A 20,272-nucleotide genomic window follows, 5' to 3' on the forward strand; every position below is an offset into this window, starting at 1 on the left:
CCTCTGTTTGTGCACAGGGAGCTGCCCCCAGTTCAGACTGGGAAAATGGGGAGGGGGATTCTCACTCCTGGAGGTGCCAGGGGGTTTGGGGGAAAGAGCAGAGAGGGAACAGAACCAACAGCGAGTTCCCATCCGAGACCAGTTTGGAGGGAAATGGCAAAGATCCCCCAAAAATTCATCTGGAGGGGCAAAGTTCCCTCCCAGGACTGGTTCATCCCAGTCCAGTGGGACTCCAAGACCCAACTGGGCCATACTGGGAGCACTGGGTTGGTCCTCCACCCTCTGGAAGGATCCCAAACACCAGCTGGGGTGGTTCATCCCTCTCCAGAACCAAACTGGACCATACTGGGAGCACTGGGAAGAGCCAGAGGGGTTTCAAATAAAGACTGAGACAGGCAGATCCATTAACCAAAATATCCTGCAGGTTCTATTCACAAGGAAAAGCTCCAGTCCATCTTTTTATTCAGTTTTTTTTTTGAAAAATTTCCTGACGTTACAGAACTAAACTGAAATGTTTTTTTTTTTTGTTTTTTTTTGCTTTTTTTTCGTTTTTCTTCCACTCTTACATTTCATGACAAAAACAGAAACTTCATGAGCCGAAAAAACGGGGAAAGGAGGGGAGAAGGTGCTGGGAGGGTGGGGAGAGGAGAGAGAGAAGCTTTATAAAACTAAGATTTGGGGTTCAGCAATTTTAAGAGCTGAACGAAGGAATTAAAATGCTTTTAATTTGAGAAGGGGGGGAAAAAAAATATAACCCCGAAAAACAGAACAAAAACGAAAAAACAAAAAAATTGAAACAAACTGAACCTGGTGAGTGGCGCGAGGCTGGAGGAACCGAAAATGTACAAACTAGTTTAAAACCTGGGTCGGTGCTAAGGGGCCGCAGATGGATGGCGAGGCGGGGGGGTCCGGGGCCCCCCTAACTGCTGCCCATGCCCCCGGTCTCCGAGGAGAGCCTGCAACGAGAAAAGGGCGTCAGAGGGACCCCCCAGCACCGAGACGGGGTGGGAGGGACGCCCTCGGGGGGCAGGGGGGCCCCACAGGGGACCCCCCTCGGGAGGGGCTGGGGGTGCAGAAGCAGCCGGGGAAGGGAGGAGCCCCCCCGCCCCGGAGGGGTCTGGGGGTGCTGGGGGTCTGGGCTGAGCAGGGCGGGCTCCGCTCCCAGGGCCTGAGGAGGGGGAGATCCACGGGCCCCAGGCGGGGCAGGGAGGAGGCAGCACAGGAAGGGGGTGCAGGGAAGGGGGGCACCTCCAGCAGGGACCCCGGGGTGCAGGGGGGCCCTGGGCCAGCAGGGACCCCCAGGGGCAGCCCCCCCCCAGCCCGGCCATGGCGGCTCCGGGCTCGGCCTCGCTGAGCTTGGGGCTGTGGGTGGGGGTGAGGACCCCCCCAGGCAGGCAGAGGGGACCCCGGGCCGGGCCCGCTGCGGCACAGATCTACCAGAGCAGATTCTCACCGTGGCAACTTTATTACAGGTACAGACAGTTAGAGAGGACAGGTGAGGCCCCCAGGGCACCGGGGATGCAGTTCCCCCTCCCCCAAAAAAATCACGGAGTCCCTTCCCTCCCTCCGCCCCCTATCCCACCCCAAACCCCACAGCTGCACCCAAACTACTCAAAAAAAAAAATTTAAAAAAGGGAAAAGGAGGAGAAATGGAAAAAAAAAATAAAAATAACAAGCAACAACTAGAGGCAGGCAGAGAAGGAGTTGTGACCGCTCACAGGACAAGGGGACACAGTCTCTCGGCCGGCAAGGAGAGCTCTGCTGCTGCCACGGCAGCGCGAGCTCGGTACAAAGGAAAATTAAAAAAAAAAACCCAAAAAAGAATTAAAAAAAAGGAAAAAAAAAACTGGTGTTGCAAGTCTCCTCTCCGGGGTCCTGGTGCTGCCACCCCTGGAGCAGGCTCAGTACGGGGAAAACCTTTGCTTCTCGGCTTTGAGTTTGTTAGTGACACAGGGCACGGCGGGCGCCGCGGCGCCTTTGGCCGCAGACACGACATTTAGCGCCAGGAGAGGGACAGGTTTCATGCCAAGCAGACTGGAGACACAAGGGGCAGTCGGAAGAGGGTTGGGGAGGCTGGAGGGCGCGTCGGAGGCCCCCGCGGTGGCGAGCGAGGGGGTGGTGGTGGAGGAGGAAGAAGAAGAAGGGGTGGAGGGTTGAGAGAGGTTGATGCTGAGGTGGTCAGGGATCGTGACGGAGGCTGCCTGGGAGGAGGGTTTAGCGCTTTCTAAACTGTAACAGAGGAGAAAAGGAAAAACAACAACAAAAAAAAAAGAAAAAAAAGAAAAATAAAAAAGAAAAAAAAAAAAAAACACGGGTGTGGGTGGGAGGGAAGGAACAGCACAAAATGCGAAAAAAAAGCACAGGACAAACAGCGAAAACGGCGCAGGAGCCGAGCTGGGGAGGAGGAGGGAGGGGAGGAGGGAAGGAGGGAGGGAGGGAGGGAAGGGATCGTGCTGCCAGGCCTGGCCCGGCTGCACACGGGACCCGCACACCCCCCGAGGATCCCCGTGCGCCAGGAAGGAGCCAAAGTCCAGAGAAACCCTCCAGCAGCTGCTGCCGAGGGAGCAGGGACACAGCCCAGGGAGCCCAACCCCAAGCAGCCGGGAGATGCCACTGCCAGCTCCAGGCAGGGAACAGGGGCAGGGGACACCCACAGGACAGCCCCGAGCAGAGCCAGGTGCTGCCAGCAGCACCAGCAGCGCTGGGATGGCAGCGGGACAGGACTGGGCAGCCCCAGCAGAGCCAGGCTCCCCGCAGCATCCCTGGGGGGCAGCGGGGAAGGGACAGCAGGCACGGGAGGGCACAGGGAGGGAGGGAGGGGCACAGGGACAGGCCTTCCCCTCATGCGGGGCACGGGCAGGGAGGGAGGGGGGCACGGCGAGGCCCTGGCACTCACCTGACATTAATTAGATACTGGGCCAGGCTGATGCTCGCTGCAGATCCAGTTATGGTCACCTGCCGGTCAGTAGAGCCTTCCACGGGGTTGGCAATCTTGATCTGAGCCCCGGACATCTGGCGGATCTCGTTGATCTTGGCGCCCTGACGCCCGATGATGCAGCCAATCAGCTGGGGAGGGACAGGAAACCGGGTTAGATCGGGCTCAGCTCGGCCTCGCCCTGCCCTGCCACCTCCGGGGGGGACACCGGGGAAATTCCTGCAGGGAAAGTCCCAGCCCCACTCTGGGCTGTCCCAGCCCCACTCTGGGCTGTCCTGGGCGGGAAGGGACGACACCATCTTTGGAGGTGTCCAAAATGAATGGTGAGGATGTGGCCCTTGGGGACATGGGGACATGTCCTTGGGGACACAGTTGGTGGGGGACAGCAGGACTTGGTGGCCTTAAAGGCCTCCTCCAACCTTAACAGCCCCAGGATACCTGGGAGTGGGGTGTTAGTTGGAAAAGGGGGGGTTAAGGGATTGAAAAAAGGCTTTTTTGCCTTGAAGATCACTGCAATGGGGACAAGTGACATGGTGGCAGCCAGAGTGGCCCGAGGAGGGGTTTGGGACACAGCCACGAGCCCACCACAGCCTCAAAGGCAAGGCCAGAGACCCCAGAGCCCCTGTGAGAGGGGCAGACCCTGCCCCGGGATACTCACATCGTTTGGAATGGTGAGTTCATGGGAGGTGGTTTGGGCAGAGGCATCCAAACCTGCTCGGAGACAGAGAGAGGGGCGCGGGTGAGGGCGGGGCAGCCGGGGGGTGCAGCACCCCAAGTGCTGCCAGGTTCAGGCTGCTGGGAGGGCTCCGAGCCGGCGGGGCGGGCACTGCAGGCGGGGGGGGCCCTGCAGCCCCGCTGCTCCCAGCCCTGCCTCCCTGTGACACCCCCAGGCCTCTCCCCTGCGTCCCCTCCATCACGGCGGGACAGTCCCAGAGCAGGGGCTGGCACGGGGGCTCCAGCCAGGCACTCGCCCTCCACTCCCACTCTGGGTCCGGCTTTCAGAGCTCCCCTCATCCTCCTCCCTGCTGCCCTGCCGGGCTGTGCTAAGGCAGGCCCTGGCTGGGAGGCTGCTCACACCCCACACGGGGCTGAGCTCATGTGCCTGGGCTGTTCTGAACACACTTTTCCATTTCTCCCCCCTTCCCCAGCCCGCTCCCTGCGAGAGGGAGCAGCGGTGGTGGCCTCAAGCCCTCACTGGGGCTGTGGCAGGGGGACACAGCAGGTGACACCCAGTGCTGTCCCCCGACTCCTGGGGCAGCTCTAGCTCCTGACAGCTCCAGCGCCTCCTCAGCTGGGGGCTGCTCCCCTCTGCGTGGTTTTTTTGGGGTGGGGAGGAGGTCAAAGCTTGGGGCCCACAGCTCGCTGGGACAGCCGAGCCTCCACCCAGTCCTGCTGCTCTCCACTATCCAGCTGTGCTCCAGGGCCCAGGCAGCTGAGCCGGGCTGCACCTCCAGCCCTTCTGGGGCTCCCCTCAACCCCTTCCCCCCCATCCGGGCAGCATCTATCAGGGAGAATGAGACCCCGGTCAGCATCAATACACAACAGAGTAACTACAGATGGTGTGTTTGGATCATTACCCCAATAGCCTTTCACCTCTGCAGAGCTGGAGTCAACGCCTGTTAAGATACAAGTCACAATGAGTTTGGCTGTCTTAAGTTTAGTTTAGAGCCCCAAATGGGTAATTTGGACTTTTTTCTTTCTTTTTTCTTTTTTTAGGTGGCTTGGTTGTTTTCCAGCCATCTTAGCGAATGCACAGTGAATTTGGCACAGTCAGCAGTTGCCTGCTGTGGGCCTGGAGCAGCCGGAGGGGAGAGCGGGTGCTGCGGGCGGGGGCTCCCAGGGCGCTGGCGCAGCTGCGAGCGCCAGGCAGGCAGGGAGGGAGGGCAGCAGCGTGGGCGGACGGATGGAGAGCTGGAGGCCCTGGCCCTGCGGCCCAGACACGTCCCAAGAGCAGTGGTGGTTACCTGGCCGGGCCCGGCAGCGTTTGGGGTTAGGTTTGTGAGAGCTCGGCCCCCGGGCGGGGCTGGGCCGCGGCCGCGCGCGAACGCACACGGAGAGAAGGAGTTTCCATACCACTGAATCCAGTGTTGCCATGAGACATTGGAAAGTGTGACTGTTGCATTGCCAACTGGTGCAGCTTGGTCAGCTAAAGGAGGGACAAGGGAAGACAGGGAGAGGGAGAAAGAGAGAGAGAGAGAGGCTGGCGTTAGCCATTTCCAGGGCCGGGGGCAGCACTCGCCGCGCGCACCCGCACGGACGCGGCCCCGCGCCCGCCCCGGCCCCCGCGCGGCGCCACGGCCCGGCCACGGCGGGCTGGGGGCTGTGCCCACCCCCCGGTGCAGCGAGGGCTGGAGCAGCGCAGGAACAGAAGCAGAGAGGAGCGGGAGGAGGGAGCGTGCCCGGGGCACGGCGGGGAGCGCAGGGCGCGGAGCGCGCTCGGCTCTGCCGCGCCGGCCCGGCTTCCTCGGAGCCCCCGTCCCCCGCGCCAGACCCCCCTCGCTGCCCTACAGGTGCCAGGAGCAGAGAGCAGCCCCTACGGGATGAGGATGGGTGCCAGAGGATGGAGGTGTCCGACAGCGCCGGCCGCCGCCGGGATGGTCCCTCCGCTCCCGGGCGGCCCCGCCGGGCTGGGCCGGGGCCAACCCCCCTCCCCGACTGCCACCTGCGCCCGCTCGCCGGGCCAGCTGTCCCCTGCCCCGGGAGAGCCACCGTGGGGACACGGCCACCGCGTGCTGGCTGGGGGGGGCCCTTCTCGTGCCAAATTGGGGGGGGCAGGGGGGCAAAGGAAAAGCCAGAGCTGGTGTGAAATGCCAAGCCAGGGAGAGGTGGGTTCGGAAAAAAAATATAAGGAGGAGGGAAGTGTCAGAGAGGAGGTGGGGGAGGATCCAAGGAGAGATCTGAGGCCAGATGGAGCTGGCTGCAGGAGGGCCAGCTGAGGGGGGTGAGTGGTTTTTTTTGGGGGGGGGGGGAGGTTCTGGGGAGCTCAGATCAGATCGAGTATTCAGCCCCAAGCTGAGCCAGCTCGAGTGGAGAAAGCATGGAGAAAATTTTTTGGAAGGTGGGGGAGGAAAAGGGTGGATTTCAAGACAAGAAGTTGTAAATAAAAACTTACATCTGGCTGTGGAATGGCATACTGTCCTTGAATGGTATAGGCCTACAAAAGGAGGAAAACAGTCCTATTAACAACCATCGGACAGCCACCCAGGGACAGACAGATTTCAACTAGCCAGGAAGTCAGAGAGCCAAGGTGGAGAGTTCTCCGGGGCGAGGGAAGTGGGGCAGGAGAGGCGGGGACGGATAAATGCTGTCACAAGCAGTTTCTAGGCTGGCGGTTACTCGAATTGGCCTGACGTGGCGGGTACGGGGAGGGGGTGGGCAGAATCGGTGCCGTCCCCCCCCCAAAAAAAAGGTGGCAGACAAAAAATAAGGAAAAAAAAAAAAAAAAAGAAAAAGAAAAAAGGAAAAAAAAAAAAACCAACAAGAGAACGGCTGGGATCTTGATGAAGATGTTATGGTGTGGTGAGTCCGACAATGCTGCTATCCCTGCGCCCCCGCGCAGGCAGGGAGGATCCAACGCCCCCGCCGGCCCTGCTGCTGCTCCTGGCCCCTCTCTGCCCCGGCCCGGCAGCTCCCCCGCCTCCCCTCCCACCCCCAAAAAAAAAGTTTTGCCCCGTTCCGAGTCCTCTCGTCACTCCACACGCCTAGGACAACGTCGCCGGGCAAGCTACAGGTCAGTGCTGGCGCTGGCTACCACTGCTCACACGGCCCAGTGCTCGGAGGGGAACGAGGCGAGGGCCTGACCTGCCACAACTCCGTGTCCCCGAGGTTACAGGGGACAGCCACACACTCCAGATTCCTCCTGAAGCTACCCAGAAAGGGCGAGGCACTGGCTGGGGCCTGGCTGGCTAAGGTTTGGGGAGGTCTGGGGGGGCCGGGCAGGTGGGGGCGGGTGGGAGAGGAGGGGGAGAGGGGGGTACACAGCCTCACTTCCAGGTCACCGGAAGAACTGCAGCCCAGGCTGGAATTGGCCCAAGTTCGTTGCCATGCAGTGGCTGCCGGGTGGCCTGCGTGAGGAGAGGTTGGTGGGCTCAGAGTCCAGTTCCCAGTGGACAGGAGTCCACAGCACAAAAAGCCACCGTTGTCGGTTTTGGGGGACGGGGACAGGGATGCCACCCTTGTTGGCAGTCTCAGAGAGGCCAAGGATTGAACGGGCCGTGGAGACTGAACTCCCCTCTCACCTCCTGAGGTGGTCCCTCCAAGTCAGAGTTGAGGCACATGGATGGGGCGGTGTGGGGGTAGCTCGCACTGCCGCTGCTGTACCTGTCCTGTGGATAAATTAGAGGACTTCAGTCTCCAGGGCTGTCAATCCGAAACCTTTCGCTAACACCAAACTCAACATCCACATTAGCTCAGTGCTGATCGAGGGCTCGCCCTGCTCTACGCGCGACTCTGAGCTGCAGACAGAGAGCGCAAGGCCCACCGGGAGCGGGGCCCGGGGGCTGCTGCGGGCCTGGGCCGGGGACGGGGGCGGAAAGAAGGAAGGAAGGGGAGAAGAGGGGCAAGGGGAGGGAAGAGATGCGTGGCTGTGGAAGCCTGCTCCTCACTGCTCTAACGGGGAGGGGGCCGGCTCCCGCCCCGCCGCTGGCCGGGGCGCGGGGGCTGCCCCCGGTGCAGAGCGGCGGGAGAAGCCGTCGGGGAGGCGGGAGGGGGGGGCTGACCAGGTTCAGGTGGGGAGGAAGAGGCAGGGAGAGGGGCAGGGGTGGGGAGGAAGGGGACGGCGGCAGCTCCGTCCCCAGAACAAGCGTGGCGGGGCTGGGAGGGGGGAGAGCGGAGTCAGGCCTGGCTCTCGGGGAGGCCGGCAGCAGCTACACCCCTTCCCTGACCCCCTTCCCTGCCTACTGAGGCCCCCACTGACCAAGCCAGGCCCTGCCCACCCGAGGGGTGTCCCTGGCACAGGAAGGCAGCGGATGCGTTGTCGCCATGGTCTCTCCGAGCGTTGGGGCAGCCCCAGGGGCGCAGGGTGGGAGCAGCTGACCCGCACCCGGGCCCGTTACAGCGGGACAGGATCCAAGGGACACCCGTCCCCTGTAAGGTGGCTCGGGGCAGGGCCCGGGCCACTGCCCAGCGCAGCGCAGGAGGAACTCAAGCCCAGTCACCTGACACTACTCCTATCTGACACCCTCCCCTCCTGAGAGACGAAGCCTTTGCACACCCCAACCCTACCCGCGGCACAGGCTGAGCCTTTGCACCCCGATAACCACTGGCAGAGAGCAGAGAACCCCCAACCTCCGGGCCAGTCACCCACAGAGGTCACAGCGAGTCCTTGGAGCCAGCCCGGGGCAGGGGGGCAGAGCCCGGCTTAGGCAGCTCGGCCCCGTTCAAGCCCCCACTGCCGCCACCACACTGGCAAACGCATTTTTTGGCCGGTTAATTCAGGAGTGTTTTCCAGCACCCTCTCCTCCCAAATGGGCCGTTTTCTTTGCCTGCTGCCCTCCCGTGGCAGGGGCAGGGGCCCGAGGCCCAGCAGAGCCCTTGGGGCCGAGGGCACAGCGTGGGTGACGGGCACGCGGAGCGGCCGGGGCGCGCTGGCAACTCGGAACGACCCCTGCCCGCCCTCGCTGCCCACCCCGCACCCCAGGAGCAGAGGAGAGGCCTTACCTGGCCGCCTGCAAAGATGACAGGAGAGCTGGATGGCTTGGGTCGGTACGGGATGGTGACACCCTTCGGGGGAGACTGCGTGACAGGCAGGGAGGACAGGTCAGACACCTCGCGCCGCTGGCACTGGCAGCCCCCTCCCCACAGCCCACACCCCCGGGGCTCTGCTCTGCCCCTCCAGCTGGCCCTCTGCTGACCCAGGGCAGCGAGACTTCCTCCCCACCCTGGGCACAGGGCCGAGCGAGGACACCCAGCAGCACAGCAGAGCCGTGGGTGACACCGTGAGCTGCTCTCGAGGCCCTGCTCGACCCCGGTTTTAAGCAGCTCCGAGCCTCACCTGGATGAGGCTGTAATCCCCAGCTATCCCTTTATCCCCCAGAGGCTCCTTTCTTCTCCCTCCCCAGCACTTCCAGCCCTCCAAGGGCAGCAGGATCCCCTGCAGCACCAACTCCCAGGGACAGGCCCGGGGAGGGGCCCTACCTCAAGCATGACGACGCAGATCTGTTTGACGCACTCGATGATGGACTGTGGGATCCCAGCGATGGTGATGGCTCGCTCAGTCGAGTTGGGCAGCATGTCCCCTGCCACCTGGACCTGTGCCCCCGTGCTCTGCCAAGTCGAGGGTTAAAAATAGCCCGTCAGACCCCGGGCAGGGCTGAGACCTCTGTGACCAACCCTGTGCCTGGTTATACATAGCCAAAACTGCCCCCCCAGCTCCTCCTGCCCCCAAAATAAAGTCCTTTAATCCCAGCTGGATACAATTCGGTCACCAGGAGCCTGAGGCAGCAGAGGGGGACCTGGCCTCAGCCCGTCCCTGTAACCCAAGCCAAGCCAGCAGAGTTAATCTAACAGCACCCAGTGCTAAATGGCACGGCCAAGGGCAGCGCTGGCCTGGAGCCCATCTCCCTCTCCAAAATCTGGGAAAAGGCTGGGGAGAGGGCGATCAGGAGCCATGGGAAGGCGGGAGCAGGAACCCAGGCTGTGAGAGACAGCACCAGGCAGAGAAGAGTCTGGCCTGAGTCTCAGTCTGCCAAGCACTAAAATACAGGGAGCACCAAAAACTCCCAGTGGTGCCACATCCCTTGGGCAGGGACAACACAGGGATTTGCCCCTGGGAACACCTGAACCCCCGTGGGTCCCCACGGGCTGGGCAGCACGCACCTCTCGGATCTCCTTGATCTTGCAGCCTCCTTTGCCAATGAGGGACCCGCACTGGCTGGCGGGCACCACGAGCCGGAGGGTGACCGGGGGCCGGCTGGCAGCTGTGCTGTTGGTCATGGAGCTGCTGATGTCCTGCGAGGAAGAGGAGCTGTTGAGGGCTCAGCCCTGCGGGGACGGCACGCGCTGGGGACGTGCCCGGCACAGGGACAGGGAGGTGACGCTGGCACCGGCGGCCGAGGCCAAGGTGACCTCGGGGCTTTCCCAGGACTCGCTCAGCAGCCCAGAAAAAACACAGATGTATTTTGGGGAAGCAGCAGCCAAACTCTGCTGCCTCAATGGAAATGGGTTTAGGCACCGGCCCAGGCTGGGTGCCACCTCAGCCAAGCAGGAACTGCTGCTGGAGGGGGCTCGGGGACTCCACGGCTCCAGGGTCAGCACGGAGCCTCCCTCTGCACCAGGGATCAAGGCAGCAGCTCCGGGAAAAACAATCCCGGCGCCGATTACAGCGGTCATGTGCTGGCAGGGGGAGGGGAGGCACAAGGCCAGGGCTCAACTGACCTACTAAAGCAAAGCTTCAGCTCCAAGGCCGGTGCCCAGAGCGCTGCAGAGCCGTGCAGCCCGTGGAGGACTCTGGCTCCCTGCATTCGGCACTAACAGCTCCAAGCCCTGCAGCCTTTAACGCTGCAGTGAGGGCAGGGAGTTTGGGGACAGAGCTGCCAGCACAGGCTTGTTTGTCCCTGGGTAGTGTCCCAAATCTAAAGGGCAATAGAATTTGTACCACCACAAGCAAGGTGAGGGCCACAGAGCTCTGCCCCACACCAGGTGAGGAGCACTCCCAACCCCTGCTCCCTCCAATCCAGAAATCTCAACATCAAGCCCTGAGAGCAGGCTCTAACACCTGCAAGATCCAGGTTATGTAGCAGCAAAATCCTCCCTGGAAGTCACTGATTTAACAGGACCAGGGACACAATGCAGCTCCTGCAGCCCCATTTCCTCCTTGGCAGGGCTGGGGAGAGAGCTGAGCTGTGGCGTGTGCTGGGGGGAAGTGGCACCAGCACCCGCAGAGCCAGGGGGATTCCAAGCCCCGCTCTGCTCCACGCTGTGGGCAGGAAGTCCCTGCGGAGCCCTGGCTCCAGCACTGCCTGGACCTTGCCCCAGCACGGCACCGGACAAAGATCGGGGCCAGGCAGGGAGACGCCGCTGCCCATGCAGAACAGCGGCCCTGGGCCCCCCGGGGCCACGCCGGGGTCAGCTCTGCCGGAGACAAGGGATAAACGGGGCAGTGACTGCAGGGGGCCGTGGACACACCTCTTCCAGTTTGTCAATGATCATCGCAAAAGCTTTGAAGATGGCGTTGGTGGGTCCCGCCAGGGTGATGATCCGCTCGGGGCAGTTCCCTTCCGAGATGTTGATGCGAGCTCCGCTCTGCGGGGAGGCAAACGCCACCTCAGTGCCCGGGATTCCTGCGGATCCCCCGCCGGGGACAGAGCCCTCCCTCCTCCTCCTCCTCCCCTCCCTCGGCTCGGGCAGCCATCTTCTCCTCCTCGGCTTCCTGCCGCGCCTGCCCACAGCTCCCGGCATTCCCCGCGCCATGCCGCCGCCGCGCCGCCCGCGGAGCCCGCGCCAGGCCCGCCATCCTGCCCCGCTGCCCGCACTCACCTCCTCACGCATCTTCTTCACCGACTCCCCTTTCTGCGAGGGAACAGAGAAGGGAGAGAGGCGTCAGCGCCGCGGCGGGTGGGCAGGGAGGGAGGGAGGGGGACGGAGAGAGGGGGAAAGGGAGGGCTGGGGGAGTTTGTTCCTCACTTACCTTCCCAATGATGCTTCCCACCTCCTGGGATGGAAACAAAAGCACCGTTAGTCAGCGTTTTAAAAACTCCTGGAGCCCCAAGCCTAAACTCAGCTCTTTTCACAGTCAAAACAAGCTCCTGAGCACTTGAGTTCTGCCCCTCAGATAACCGGGGTTTATCCCAGTTGTGCTGATCTTGTTCCCACCTTCGCTCCCATCAAGTCGCTCTGCCCCCCCCCAATAATTATTTCCTTTGCTGGGTGCGCCCCAGGATCTGCCCGGGCACCTGCAGCACGTTCCCAGCCCCACAGCAGCTCCAGAAGACCCCACGGAAGCGCCCAGCCCACCCCGTGCCCCGCCAGGGCTCCAGGCAGGCGGCTGGGGACACGAACCTTGCCGTGCATGAGTAGCCGGATGGTGAGCGTGACATTGAGACCCCCTTCGATGACTCCGGTGTCCATGGTGGGCAGCGCGGGGTCGGCTCAGGCTGCAGCAGCGCTCGGGCCTCGGCTGGGGGGAGAGGGGCTGCGTGAGTGGGGGGCTGCGACCTGAGGGGCTCTGCCAATCCCCCCCAGCCTGTCCAGGCAGGATTCCAGCCTCCCTGTGCTGCTGCGCCCCTCAAATCACCCCTTCAAGTGTTGGGACAATCCGTGGTGGTTTGGCTCCTCCTCCTATGAATTTCCAGAGCTGAACTGGCCCCATCCCATCTGGATCCAGCAACTCTTGGGGTCATGAGGGTGCTGCTCAGCCCCTGCCTCCTCCCAGCCCTGCTCCTTGCAGGGGTTTCCCTGAGGGACAGCTGAATACTTCAGGGTGACCCCCGGTAGCACTGGGGACACAAATGGTTCCTGGACACAACCAGGGATGCCGAGGGGACACTGAGGACTAATCGTGGTCCCTACAGGTCCGGGGAAGCCGCTGTTCCCTGCGAGCCCCACACTCTTCCCAGCCCAAGTCTTCCTGCAGCTGCCCGATGGGAGCGGGCACCCCAGTCGCAGGGGTTCGGCCCGCTGGACAGGCGGGATTGTGGAGAAAATAAACAGCATCGGCGTTCCCGAGCCCGCGCGGGGCCCCCCGGAGCAGGTTCCGAGGCGATTCCCTCAGACCCAGATAAGGCCACATGAGCGCACGATCAGGTTTCAAACCACCTGAGTCGGCAGCGGTTGCAAAACAGCCCGGCCGGCCCCTGCCGAGCTTTTCATAGGAATCCGGTAAATAAACTCCCATTTCGGCCGCCGCTTATGCCTCATCAAAGTTTAACCACGGCCGAGGCAGGCCCGGGGCCGCGCTGCCTCGCTGGCACCAGGGCTTTGCCGCGGCCTGCATCAGCCCGGCCCGGCATTCCCCCGATCGGGGAGCGGAGCCCGGGATCGCAGCTCCGACAGCGGGGCGAGGGCGAAACGGGCCCCGAGCCCGCCCGCCCCGGCAGCCCGGGCCCGTCCCGGGGACAAAAGCGGCCGAGCGGCCCCGCCGGGGGTGACGCGGGCCCGGGCCGGGCTCTCGGCGAGGCCTTTCCGCAGGGAAACTTCCCCGAGCTCGGCCCGGCGCCGGATCCCCCCGCCCCCGGCACCTCCGTCCCAAAGCCGGGGACGCGGCTGCTGCGGCGGGGACGCGGCTCTGAAACGAGCCCGTCCCTGAGGCGGGGACGCGGCACCGGAGCCAGCTCAGCCCTGCGGGGCGGATGGGGGGGGAACCGGGCAGGGAGTCCCGGCTCCAAGCCGGGCCGGGGGGAGCGGAGCGGCTGTCCCGGAGCGACCCCGAGTTGCGATGGAGCCCCCGGATGGGGCCCGATCACAAGGCGGCTGAGGGGGATCCAGGGCCGGCGGCTCCGAACGGGGCTCGGAGCCCGGCGGGGGGAAACCGGCCAAGCGCCGGGAGAGCGGGAGGGCCGCGGAGAGCGGGGGGAAAAATGGGCCTCTGCATCCCGGACTGGGCCGGGAGGCACCGACCCGGGGCTCCGAACCCGCTCTGAACCGGGCACCACACCGTTCGGCTCCGGGCAGGCCCGGGGGGAAGACCCGGATCCCCCGGGGGGGCGGCGGCCCCGCGCAGGCCCGTCCGTGCGCCCCCTTCCCGCTCCGGCGGGGGGAAAACAACAGCGCGGGATGGCGGAAAAATCGGGCCCGGGCGGGAAAAGAAAAAAAAAAAACTAAAAGAAAAGAAAATCAAAAAATCAAACTCCAAGAAAACGGAGTAGAAAGAAAGAAAAAAAAAATTCTCCCCACGCCCCTCGGGGCCCCCCCGCAGCCGGCCCGGGCGGGGGGCGGCGGCGCCATGTGACGCACGCGGCGCCCCGAACCCCCCCTGCCCGGTTCCGGCGGGGGGGGGAGCCGCGGGGGGGGCGGCGGGAGGCGGCAGCGGCGGCCCCCGAGGCCCCCGGGGCCGTTTGTGCCCCCGGCCGGCGGCGCGGGGCGCGCGGGCCGCACAGGCCGCACAGGCCGCGCAGGCCGCGGGCGCCGTGAGGGCGCGGCCGGCGGGGGGGCGGCGGGGGGGCCGCGCTGAGGGCCCGGCCCGGGGGGGATCGGACCCGGATGGCGGCCGGGGGGGCGCGGGGGGCCCGCGGGGAGGGCCGGGGGGCGGCGGTGGGGGGGCGATGGGGGGGGGGGGGGGGCGGGGGGTCGGGCCTACCTGTGTCGGCGCCGGTAACGGCGTTGGGCGAAGGGCGCTCCGGGCGGAGCGGGAGGAGGGAGGGCGGGAGGGAGGGGGGGGGGAGGCGGGGAGGGAGCGCGGCGGGCGGGCGCGCGGGATGGCGGCGGCGGCGGCGCGGGCGCGGCTGCTCCGGCTGCGGCGGCCGCGGGTCTGGGAGGGGGCGGCGGGCGCGGCCCGATTTACACCCGCCCCGACCCGGAAACGCACGGCGCGCGCGGGGCGGGACGGAGCGGCCGCCGCCCCGCACAGCGCCCCCTTGCTTCGGGGAGGTCCGGGAGGGGACTGGGGCAATGGGGGGAACTGGGGGGCACTGGAGGGGCCTGGGGGGCAACGGGGGAGCAATGGGGGCACTGAGGGAGCTCTGGGGGAAATAGGGGTAAAGGGGAACGAATAAAAATATGATAGAATTGTGTATGGGAGCTATGGGGCAACTGGGGGGAAATAGGAAGGGCTGGGGGGAAATAGGGGCAGGGGGGCACAGGGCAGCCCGCGGTTTGTGTCCTCCCCCAAGCCCAGGCCCCCTCGGCACGAAGGAGACGCTGACGCACTTTGGGGTGTCCCAGAGCTTTATTGGGGGACAGGGGGGACAACCTGGGACCCCCCCAACCAGCAGTAGGGGACGGGGAACAGGATGGGGGTCCCAAGAGAGTCCAGGTGGTTTCTGGTGGTCCCAGGTGATTCTGGGGGGTCCTGCGGGTGCCTCAGTCGGAGCTGCTGGAGGAGGAGGACGAGGACGAGGACGAAGAGCGCTGGGGGGGACAACAGAGCCATGAGCCCCCGAGGGGGGCTGGGGGTGACCCCCTGTGTCCCGCCCGGGTCTCCCCCACCTTGTGTCTCTTGTGAGCCTTCTTCATCCTCTTCTTCATCTTCTTTGCCGCCTTCTTGTCCAGCCCGGGGGGGAGCGAGGGGAGCACTCCCGGGTGGGGGAGCACCCCCGGGTGGGGGGGCTGCGGCAGGGGGGGGCCCAAGGGGGGGCCCGAGGGGGCCAGAGGCGGCCCCGGGGGGTACGGGGGGGGCCCAGCGGGGTACGGGGGCTGCCCTGGCCCCCCCAGCGGGTTGGGGGGCGCCGCGGGCGGGGGGTACACGGGGTTGGGGGGTGGGACCTGGGGGGGGTACGTGGGGTTCGGGGGGTACGCGGGGTTGGGGGGGGGCGGCTGTCCTGGGGGGGAAAAAGGCGGAGATTGAGGGGGGGGTCTGACCCTGGGGGGGGTCAAGGCAGCCCCCCCAGTTTGGGGTGTCCCCCTGTACCTGCACCAGGGTTCCACATGGCGGGAGACTCCAGGACCTGGGGGGGCACGGGGGGTGAGCGGGGACCCCCGAACCCCCCCAGGCACCCAGGGCAAACTGAGTCAGGGGGTTTGGGGGGCCCCCCCGGGACTGGATCGAGCCGGGCGGCGGGGGAGCTGCAGAGGAGTCGGAGGGTTTCGGGTGCGGGGGGGATTTGGGGTTTGGGGTGCACGGGGGGGTCCTGGGACTTCGCTCCCACCTTCGCTCCGGCCGCGGCCCCTCCCGGCAGGAAGCGGGGGCGGGGCTTGACCGGGGGCAGGGCTTATGGCGGGCTCCTCCCCGGGGGCGGGGCCTGGTCCTGCCCCCTCCCGCCCGGGTCCCGGTGTCCCCCTGCCCGCCCCGTGCCTCAGTTTCCCCGCACGCACCTGGCCGGGGGCGGCCGCTGGGCCGGGGTCCCCCGGGGCCGGTGCGGGCCCCGCGGCCAAGCGCTGGAGCCGCTGCAGCGCCCGCTCGGCCGAGAGCCGCGCCTCGGGGTCCGGGTCCCAGCAATCCTCCAGCAGCTCCGGCAGAGCCCCCCCGGCCTGTGGGACCCCCACCCACCCGGGTCAGCGGGGGATGTCACCCGGGGATGTCACCCGGGGATGTCACCCCGAACGGGGACAGCCCCCGGTGCCCTCAGCACCATCGCTCCAGCGGGGAGGGGACCCCTGGGCAGCGACCCCCCCAAGCACCCCCGGGTACCCGAAACGCCCCCGGGGACCCAGGCAGGGACCCCCCCTCGGACCCCCGGCCCCTTGCCCGCGCCCACCCAGGGGGGTCCCGGGGGTCCCGGGGCTCTGACCTGCGGGGTGCGGTGCCAGGCCGGGGGGATGAGCGGCCGCCGCCTCTCGTCCGCGGCCAAGCGGCGCAGCTGAGCCCCGCTGGGGCTGGAGCCCAGCTCGGCCTCGTAGGCCAGCCGGAACGGCGGCACCGGGGCTCCTGCGGGCGGGGAGGCCGGGGGTCAGCGGGGCCGGGGGGCCGCAGGCAGCGCGGGGGGACCCGCGGCGCTCACCGGGGCTCAGGGCCTGGCAGCGGGACAGGATCTCCCAGAGCAGCAGCCCCAGCGCGTAGACGTCGGCCTGGCGCAGCGCCCGGCCCCAGGCCCGCAGGTCCAGGCTCTCATCCAGGATCTCGGGTGCCAGGTACCGCTGGGTGCCCGCCTGCGCCACACCGGGCCCTGAGCGGGGGCTCGGGGCCACCCCGGCTGCTGGGGCCACCGGGGCCACCAGAGCCACCAGGGCTACCAGGGCCACTGGGCCTCCATGCCAAGGACAGGCTCAGCTGGCAGCCACAGCCCACACTGCCAGCGACATCTGGGGTGCCATCCCCAGCCCAGGGCTGTCACCTTCCCATACCAGGCCATGCCACCCCACCCCTGTCCCCCTGTCACCTTGCGGATGGCCACGCTGTGCCGGCTGCTGGCGCTGTCCTGGGTGCGCGGTGGCAGCGCCAGCGCCAGCCCGAAGTCGCCGATGGCGCAGGTGCCATCCTCCCGCACCAGCACGTTCTGGCTGCTCAGGTCCCGGTGCACCACGCTGGGCTTGTACAGCCCTGGGGACACCGAGGGTCACGGGGGGACAGGGCAGGGACAGGGCAGGGGGACAGGGCACACCGGGGGTGCCGTCCTCACCGTCACGCCACAGCTCCTGGTGCAGGAAGGCCAGGCCGCGGGCCAGGGACAGCGCCAGGCGCACGCTGCCCGCCCAGGTCCCCACGTGCTGTCCCAGGAAGTGGCGCAGGGAGCCCTGGGGACCCGCGAGGGACACGAGTGGGGACGTGGGGCACCCCCCAATATCCCCCACACATCTCCCCCCACCGGGCCCCCATCCCTGTGCTCCCTGACTGTCCCACGCACCCCCCTGAGGCCCCTCAATCCCTTGCACACCCCAAGCCCCCCAAATCCCTGTTATAACCAACCGAGCCCCCCGAGCCCCCATTACTCCCGTACCCCCTGAACCCCCCAGACTCCTGTTACCCCCCTCCCTGTACCCCCCATACCCCCAAACTCCTGTTACACCCACCCCTGTTATCCCCCGAGCCCCCCAAAGTCCCGCGACCCCCGTCCCGGTCCCCCCCAGCCCCCGGGGTGACCCACGGCCGGGTAGAGCTGCAGCACCAGGAGCCCCCCGCGGGCTCGGGGCGCGGCCTCCCGGGTGTGCAGCAGCCTGGCCACGTTCTCGTGCTCCATCAGCGGCAGCGAGTGCACGGCGCGTTCGGCCGCGAACCTCCGGCCGGCCCCGGCCGCGAACGCCTTGATGGCCACGGGCCGCTGGCGCAGCGTGCCCCGCCACACGGCCGAGAAGCGCCCGGACTGCAGCACCTGCCCCGCGGCGGGGACACGCACAGGGAACACGGCTGGCACCGGGTGTCCCCGAGCCCCGGCACCCCCACTCAGGGACCACCTTTGGGGGTCCCTCAGAGCTGTTGTGCCCCCCCCGGCCTGATGCCCCCTCTGCCATGGGTGTCCCCACGTCCCCTCCCCATATGGGTGTCCCCTCCCAGCGCCACCCCCTTCCCTCCTTCCCTGCCCTCCCCCCTGGATGCCCCTGTTGGGTGTCCCTCCCCCCATGGTGGGTGTCTCCCGGGGGGTGTCCCTCGCCCCGTGGGTGTCCCCCGCCCCATGGTGTCCCCCCGTGGGTGTCCCCTGCCCCGTGGGTGTCCCCCGCCCCGTTAGGGTCCCCCCGTGGGTGTTCCCCGCCCCAGGGGTGCCCCGCACCTGCAGGAAGTGCAGTGCAGGCAGGTCCGGGCTGGGGGGCTCCGGGGGGGGGACCCCGATTCTCCGTCCCCCCCGCGGTGGCTGCCCCGTGCGGGCCCTCGTCCGGCGCAGTCCTGGATGGGGGACACCAGGGACACCCCGATCCGGGGACCCCCCGACAGGAACCCCCCCAAATCAGGGACACGGGACCTGGGGACACCAGGGACCAACAGCCCCCCCTCGCCAGGCAGGGGACATGGGGGATGTGGCATCCCGGGGGACACACCCAGGACACCCCACCTGGGACACACCCAGGACACCCCACCCGGGACGCCCCACCCCAGGGGGTCACAAGGACGCCAGGGATCCCCGCCCCAGGGACAGGGTGACACAACACTTGGGGACCCCCCCCTCCACCCCGGCAGACCCCCACTCTGGGAACACCAGAGATGCGGCCTTGGGGACACCCAGGGGACATGGGGTAGGGGCCGGCTGTGCCCGGGGGTCCCCCCGTCCCCGCCGTGTTCCTGCCCCTACCGAGGACGCCCAGACAGATGAGGAGGATGAGGAGGAGGGGGCTGGCGCCCAGCAGCCACAGGGTCCCCGCGGACCCCCCCTGGCCGGGCACTGGGGACAGAGACTGAGGTGACACGGAGCCCGGCTGAGCCCCCGGGTGTCCGGGGTGGTGGTGGGGGACACTTTAGGGGATCCCATGGCTTCCCCAGTGCCCCCCGAACCCCCTCGGCCCCGTACCTGGGCCCGGGCGGGGCCCCCCGGCGGCCGCCGCGGCGCCGGTGGCGTTGCCGTTGCAGAGGTGGCCGTGGCACAGGCACAGCAGCACGGAGCTGCCCGGGTGGCCCGCGGGGCTGGGCGCGCAGGTGGCCGAGGGACAGGCGTCCCCCCGCCCCCCCCAGCAGCCTGGGGACAGCGGCGCGGTCACCCCGGGGGGGGGGCAGGGGACAGGTGGGACCCCCGTGCGGGTCCCCCCCGCAGCGGCTCCTCCCCAGCGCCGCCGCCGCCGCCGCTCAAGGCCAAGGCCAAGGCGGCCGCTGGGGACGGACCAGAACCTCCCCAATCCCGCCTGGCCCGGATCAGCCTCTGCTCCTGCCCGCCCGGCCCGGATCCGACCCCTTTTGCCTCCCCAAACCCCTCCAGGGCAGCACCGAAGCCCTCAGTCCTGCCCCAGCCCTTTCTATCCCTCCAAATCCCCCCCTGGGGCAGGACCGACCTCTCCATCCTCCCCCAAACCCCCCCGGGGCAGAACCAGGCTCTCCATCCTACCCCAAAATCCCCCTGGGCAGGACCGACCTCTCCATCCTACCCCAAAATCCCCCCGGGCAGGACCAACCTCTTCATCCTCCCCCAAAATCCCCCCGGGGCAGGCTCAAAGCGCTGCCCCTCTTTCTCCCTGCCCAGAGCCGGGGGTCCCGGGGTCTCCCCCTTTCCCCTGCCCAGAGCCGGGGGTCCCGGGGTCTCCCCCTTTCCCCTGCCCAGAGCCGGGGGTCCCGGGGTCTCCCCCTTTCCCCTGCCCAGAGCCGGGGGTCCCGGGGTCTCCCCCTTCCCCTGCCCAGAGCCGGGGTCCCGGGGTCTCACCCTGCACCAGAGCGTGGCTGCGGTTCCAGATGCCCACGCAGCACTGCCCGGGGGGGCAGCGCACGGCGCCGGCCGCCGCCCCCCCCGCGTCGCCCAGCGCGCCCCGCACGCTCGGGTGCTTGTAGGACACGCAGGTCACGTTCTGGGGACCTGCCGGGGACACCTCGCACCAGGGGGGGCTCTGCACCTCCCCAGAAGGGCCCCCCAGCCCCGGCTGTGCCCCCCCTGCACCCACCTGGGCGCCCCATGGGAGCCTCCGCGGGGCCGGTGGGAAGAGGAGCGGAGCAGGAGCAGCAGGAGGAGGAGGAGGAGGAAGAAAAGGAGAAGGAGAAGGAGGAGGAAGGTGCTGCCCCCGCATCAGGGAGGAGAGAGCCGGGGTGTCTGGGGAGGGGGGCAGCCAAGCCTGGCCCCCTGCCCTGCGTCACCCAAACGGAGCTCAGTGTCCCCTGTCCCCTCTGCCACCCCTAAAACCAGCCTGAGACCCCCCAAAAGGGGCTCAGTGTCCCCTGTCCCTGCTGGTGCCACTCTG

The 20,272-nt window shown here is 67.0% G+C and overlaps 2 protein-coding genes across 14 annotated transcripts; both read right to left on the minus strand.

The window, feature by feature from the left end:
- Positions 1-400: 400 nt before the first annotated feature.
- On the minus strand, positions 401-14,369 carry PCBP2 (poly(rC) binding protein 2). Of its 13 annotated transcripts, none has more exons than XM_054649018.2 (16): positions 14,169-14,363; positions 11,933-12,050; positions 11,562-11,585; positions 11,411-11,443; positions 11,060-11,176; positions 9,752-9,883; positions 9,071-9,199; positions 8,594-8,668; positions 7,174-7,260; positions 6,934-6,999; positions 6,048-6,089; positions 5,009-5,081; positions 4,513-4,551; positions 3,594-3,646; positions 2,897-3,066; positions 401-956 (listed from the first exon to the last, which is right to left on the minus strand). In XM_054649018.2, exons 2-16 carry the CDS (start codon positions 11,999-12,001, stop codon positions 920-922), a joined length of 1,146 nt encoding a protein of 381 aa, XP_054504993.1. In that variant the 5' UTR covers positions 12,002-12,050; positions 14,169-14,363; the 3' UTR covers positions 401-919. The 13 variants fall into 13 exon arrangements, with proteins under 13 accessions (XP_054504993.1, XP_054504994.1, XP_054504995.1 ...); XM_054649009.2 differs by lacking the exon at positions 401-956 and adding an exon at positions 1,447-2,229 and having other exon boundaries at positions 14,169-14,369; XM_054649019.2 differs by lacking the exon at positions 6,934-6,999 and having other exon boundaries at positions 14,169-14,361.
- A 368-nt stretch (positions 14,370-14,737) lies between these two features.
- AMHR2 (anti-Mullerian hormone receptor type 2) lies at positions 14,738-20,197 on the minus strand. The gene is made up of 13 exons (XM_054649021.2): positions 19,744-20,197; positions 18,904-19,068; positions 18,688-18,777; positions 18,172-18,284; positions 17,551-17,775; positions 17,086-17,200; positions 16,846-17,006; positions 16,468-16,615; positions 16,258-16,394; positions 15,842-15,997; positions 15,438-15,474; positions 15,017-15,348; positions 14,738-14,938 (listed from the first exon to the last, which is right to left on the minus strand). The coding sequence occupies exons 1-13, from the start codon at positions 20,099-20,101 to the stop codon at positions 14,891-14,893; spliced, it is 2,085 nt and encodes a 694-aa protein (XP_054504996.2). The 5' UTR covers positions 20,102-20,197; the 3' UTR covers positions 14,738-14,890.
- Positions 20,198-20,272: the final 75 nt, after the last annotated feature.

Source organism: Agelaius phoeniceus, chromosome 35, assembly GCF_051311805.1.
Source record: "Agelaius phoeniceus isolate bAgePho1 chromosome 35, bAgePho1.hap1, whole genome shotgun sequence".
Classification (NCBI taxonomy): domain Eukaryota; kingdom Metazoa; phylum Chordata; class Aves; order Passeriformes; family Icteridae; genus Agelaius; species Agelaius phoeniceus.

Coding starts and splice junctions, on each gene's coding strand:
- PCBP2 (XM_054649009.2), bottom strand. CDS start 12,001: ATGGACACCGGAGTCATCGAAGGGGGTCTCAATGTCACGCTCACCATC. Junction 11,177..11,410: donor TGAAGAAGATGCGTGAGGAG/GTGAGTGCGGGC, acceptor GCCTCCCCGCAG/AGCGGAGCTCGCATCAACAT. Junction 9,884..11,059: donor TCATTGACAAACTGGAAGAG/GTGTGTCCACGG, acceptor TCTTCCTCGCAG/GACATCAGCAGCTCCATGAC.
- AMHR2 (XM_054649021.2), bottom strand. CDS start 20,101: ATGCGGGGGCAGCACCTTCCTCCTCCTTCTCCTTCTCCTTTTCTTCCT. Junction 18,285..18,687: donor CATCTGTCTGGGCGTCCTCG/GTAGGGGCAGGA, acceptor TCCCCCATCCAG/GACTGCGCCGGACGAGGGCC. Junction 16,395..16,467: donor CTGCCAGGCCCTGAGCCCCG/GTGAGCGCCGCG, acceptor CCCCGCCCGCAG/GAGCCCCGGTGCCGCCGTTC.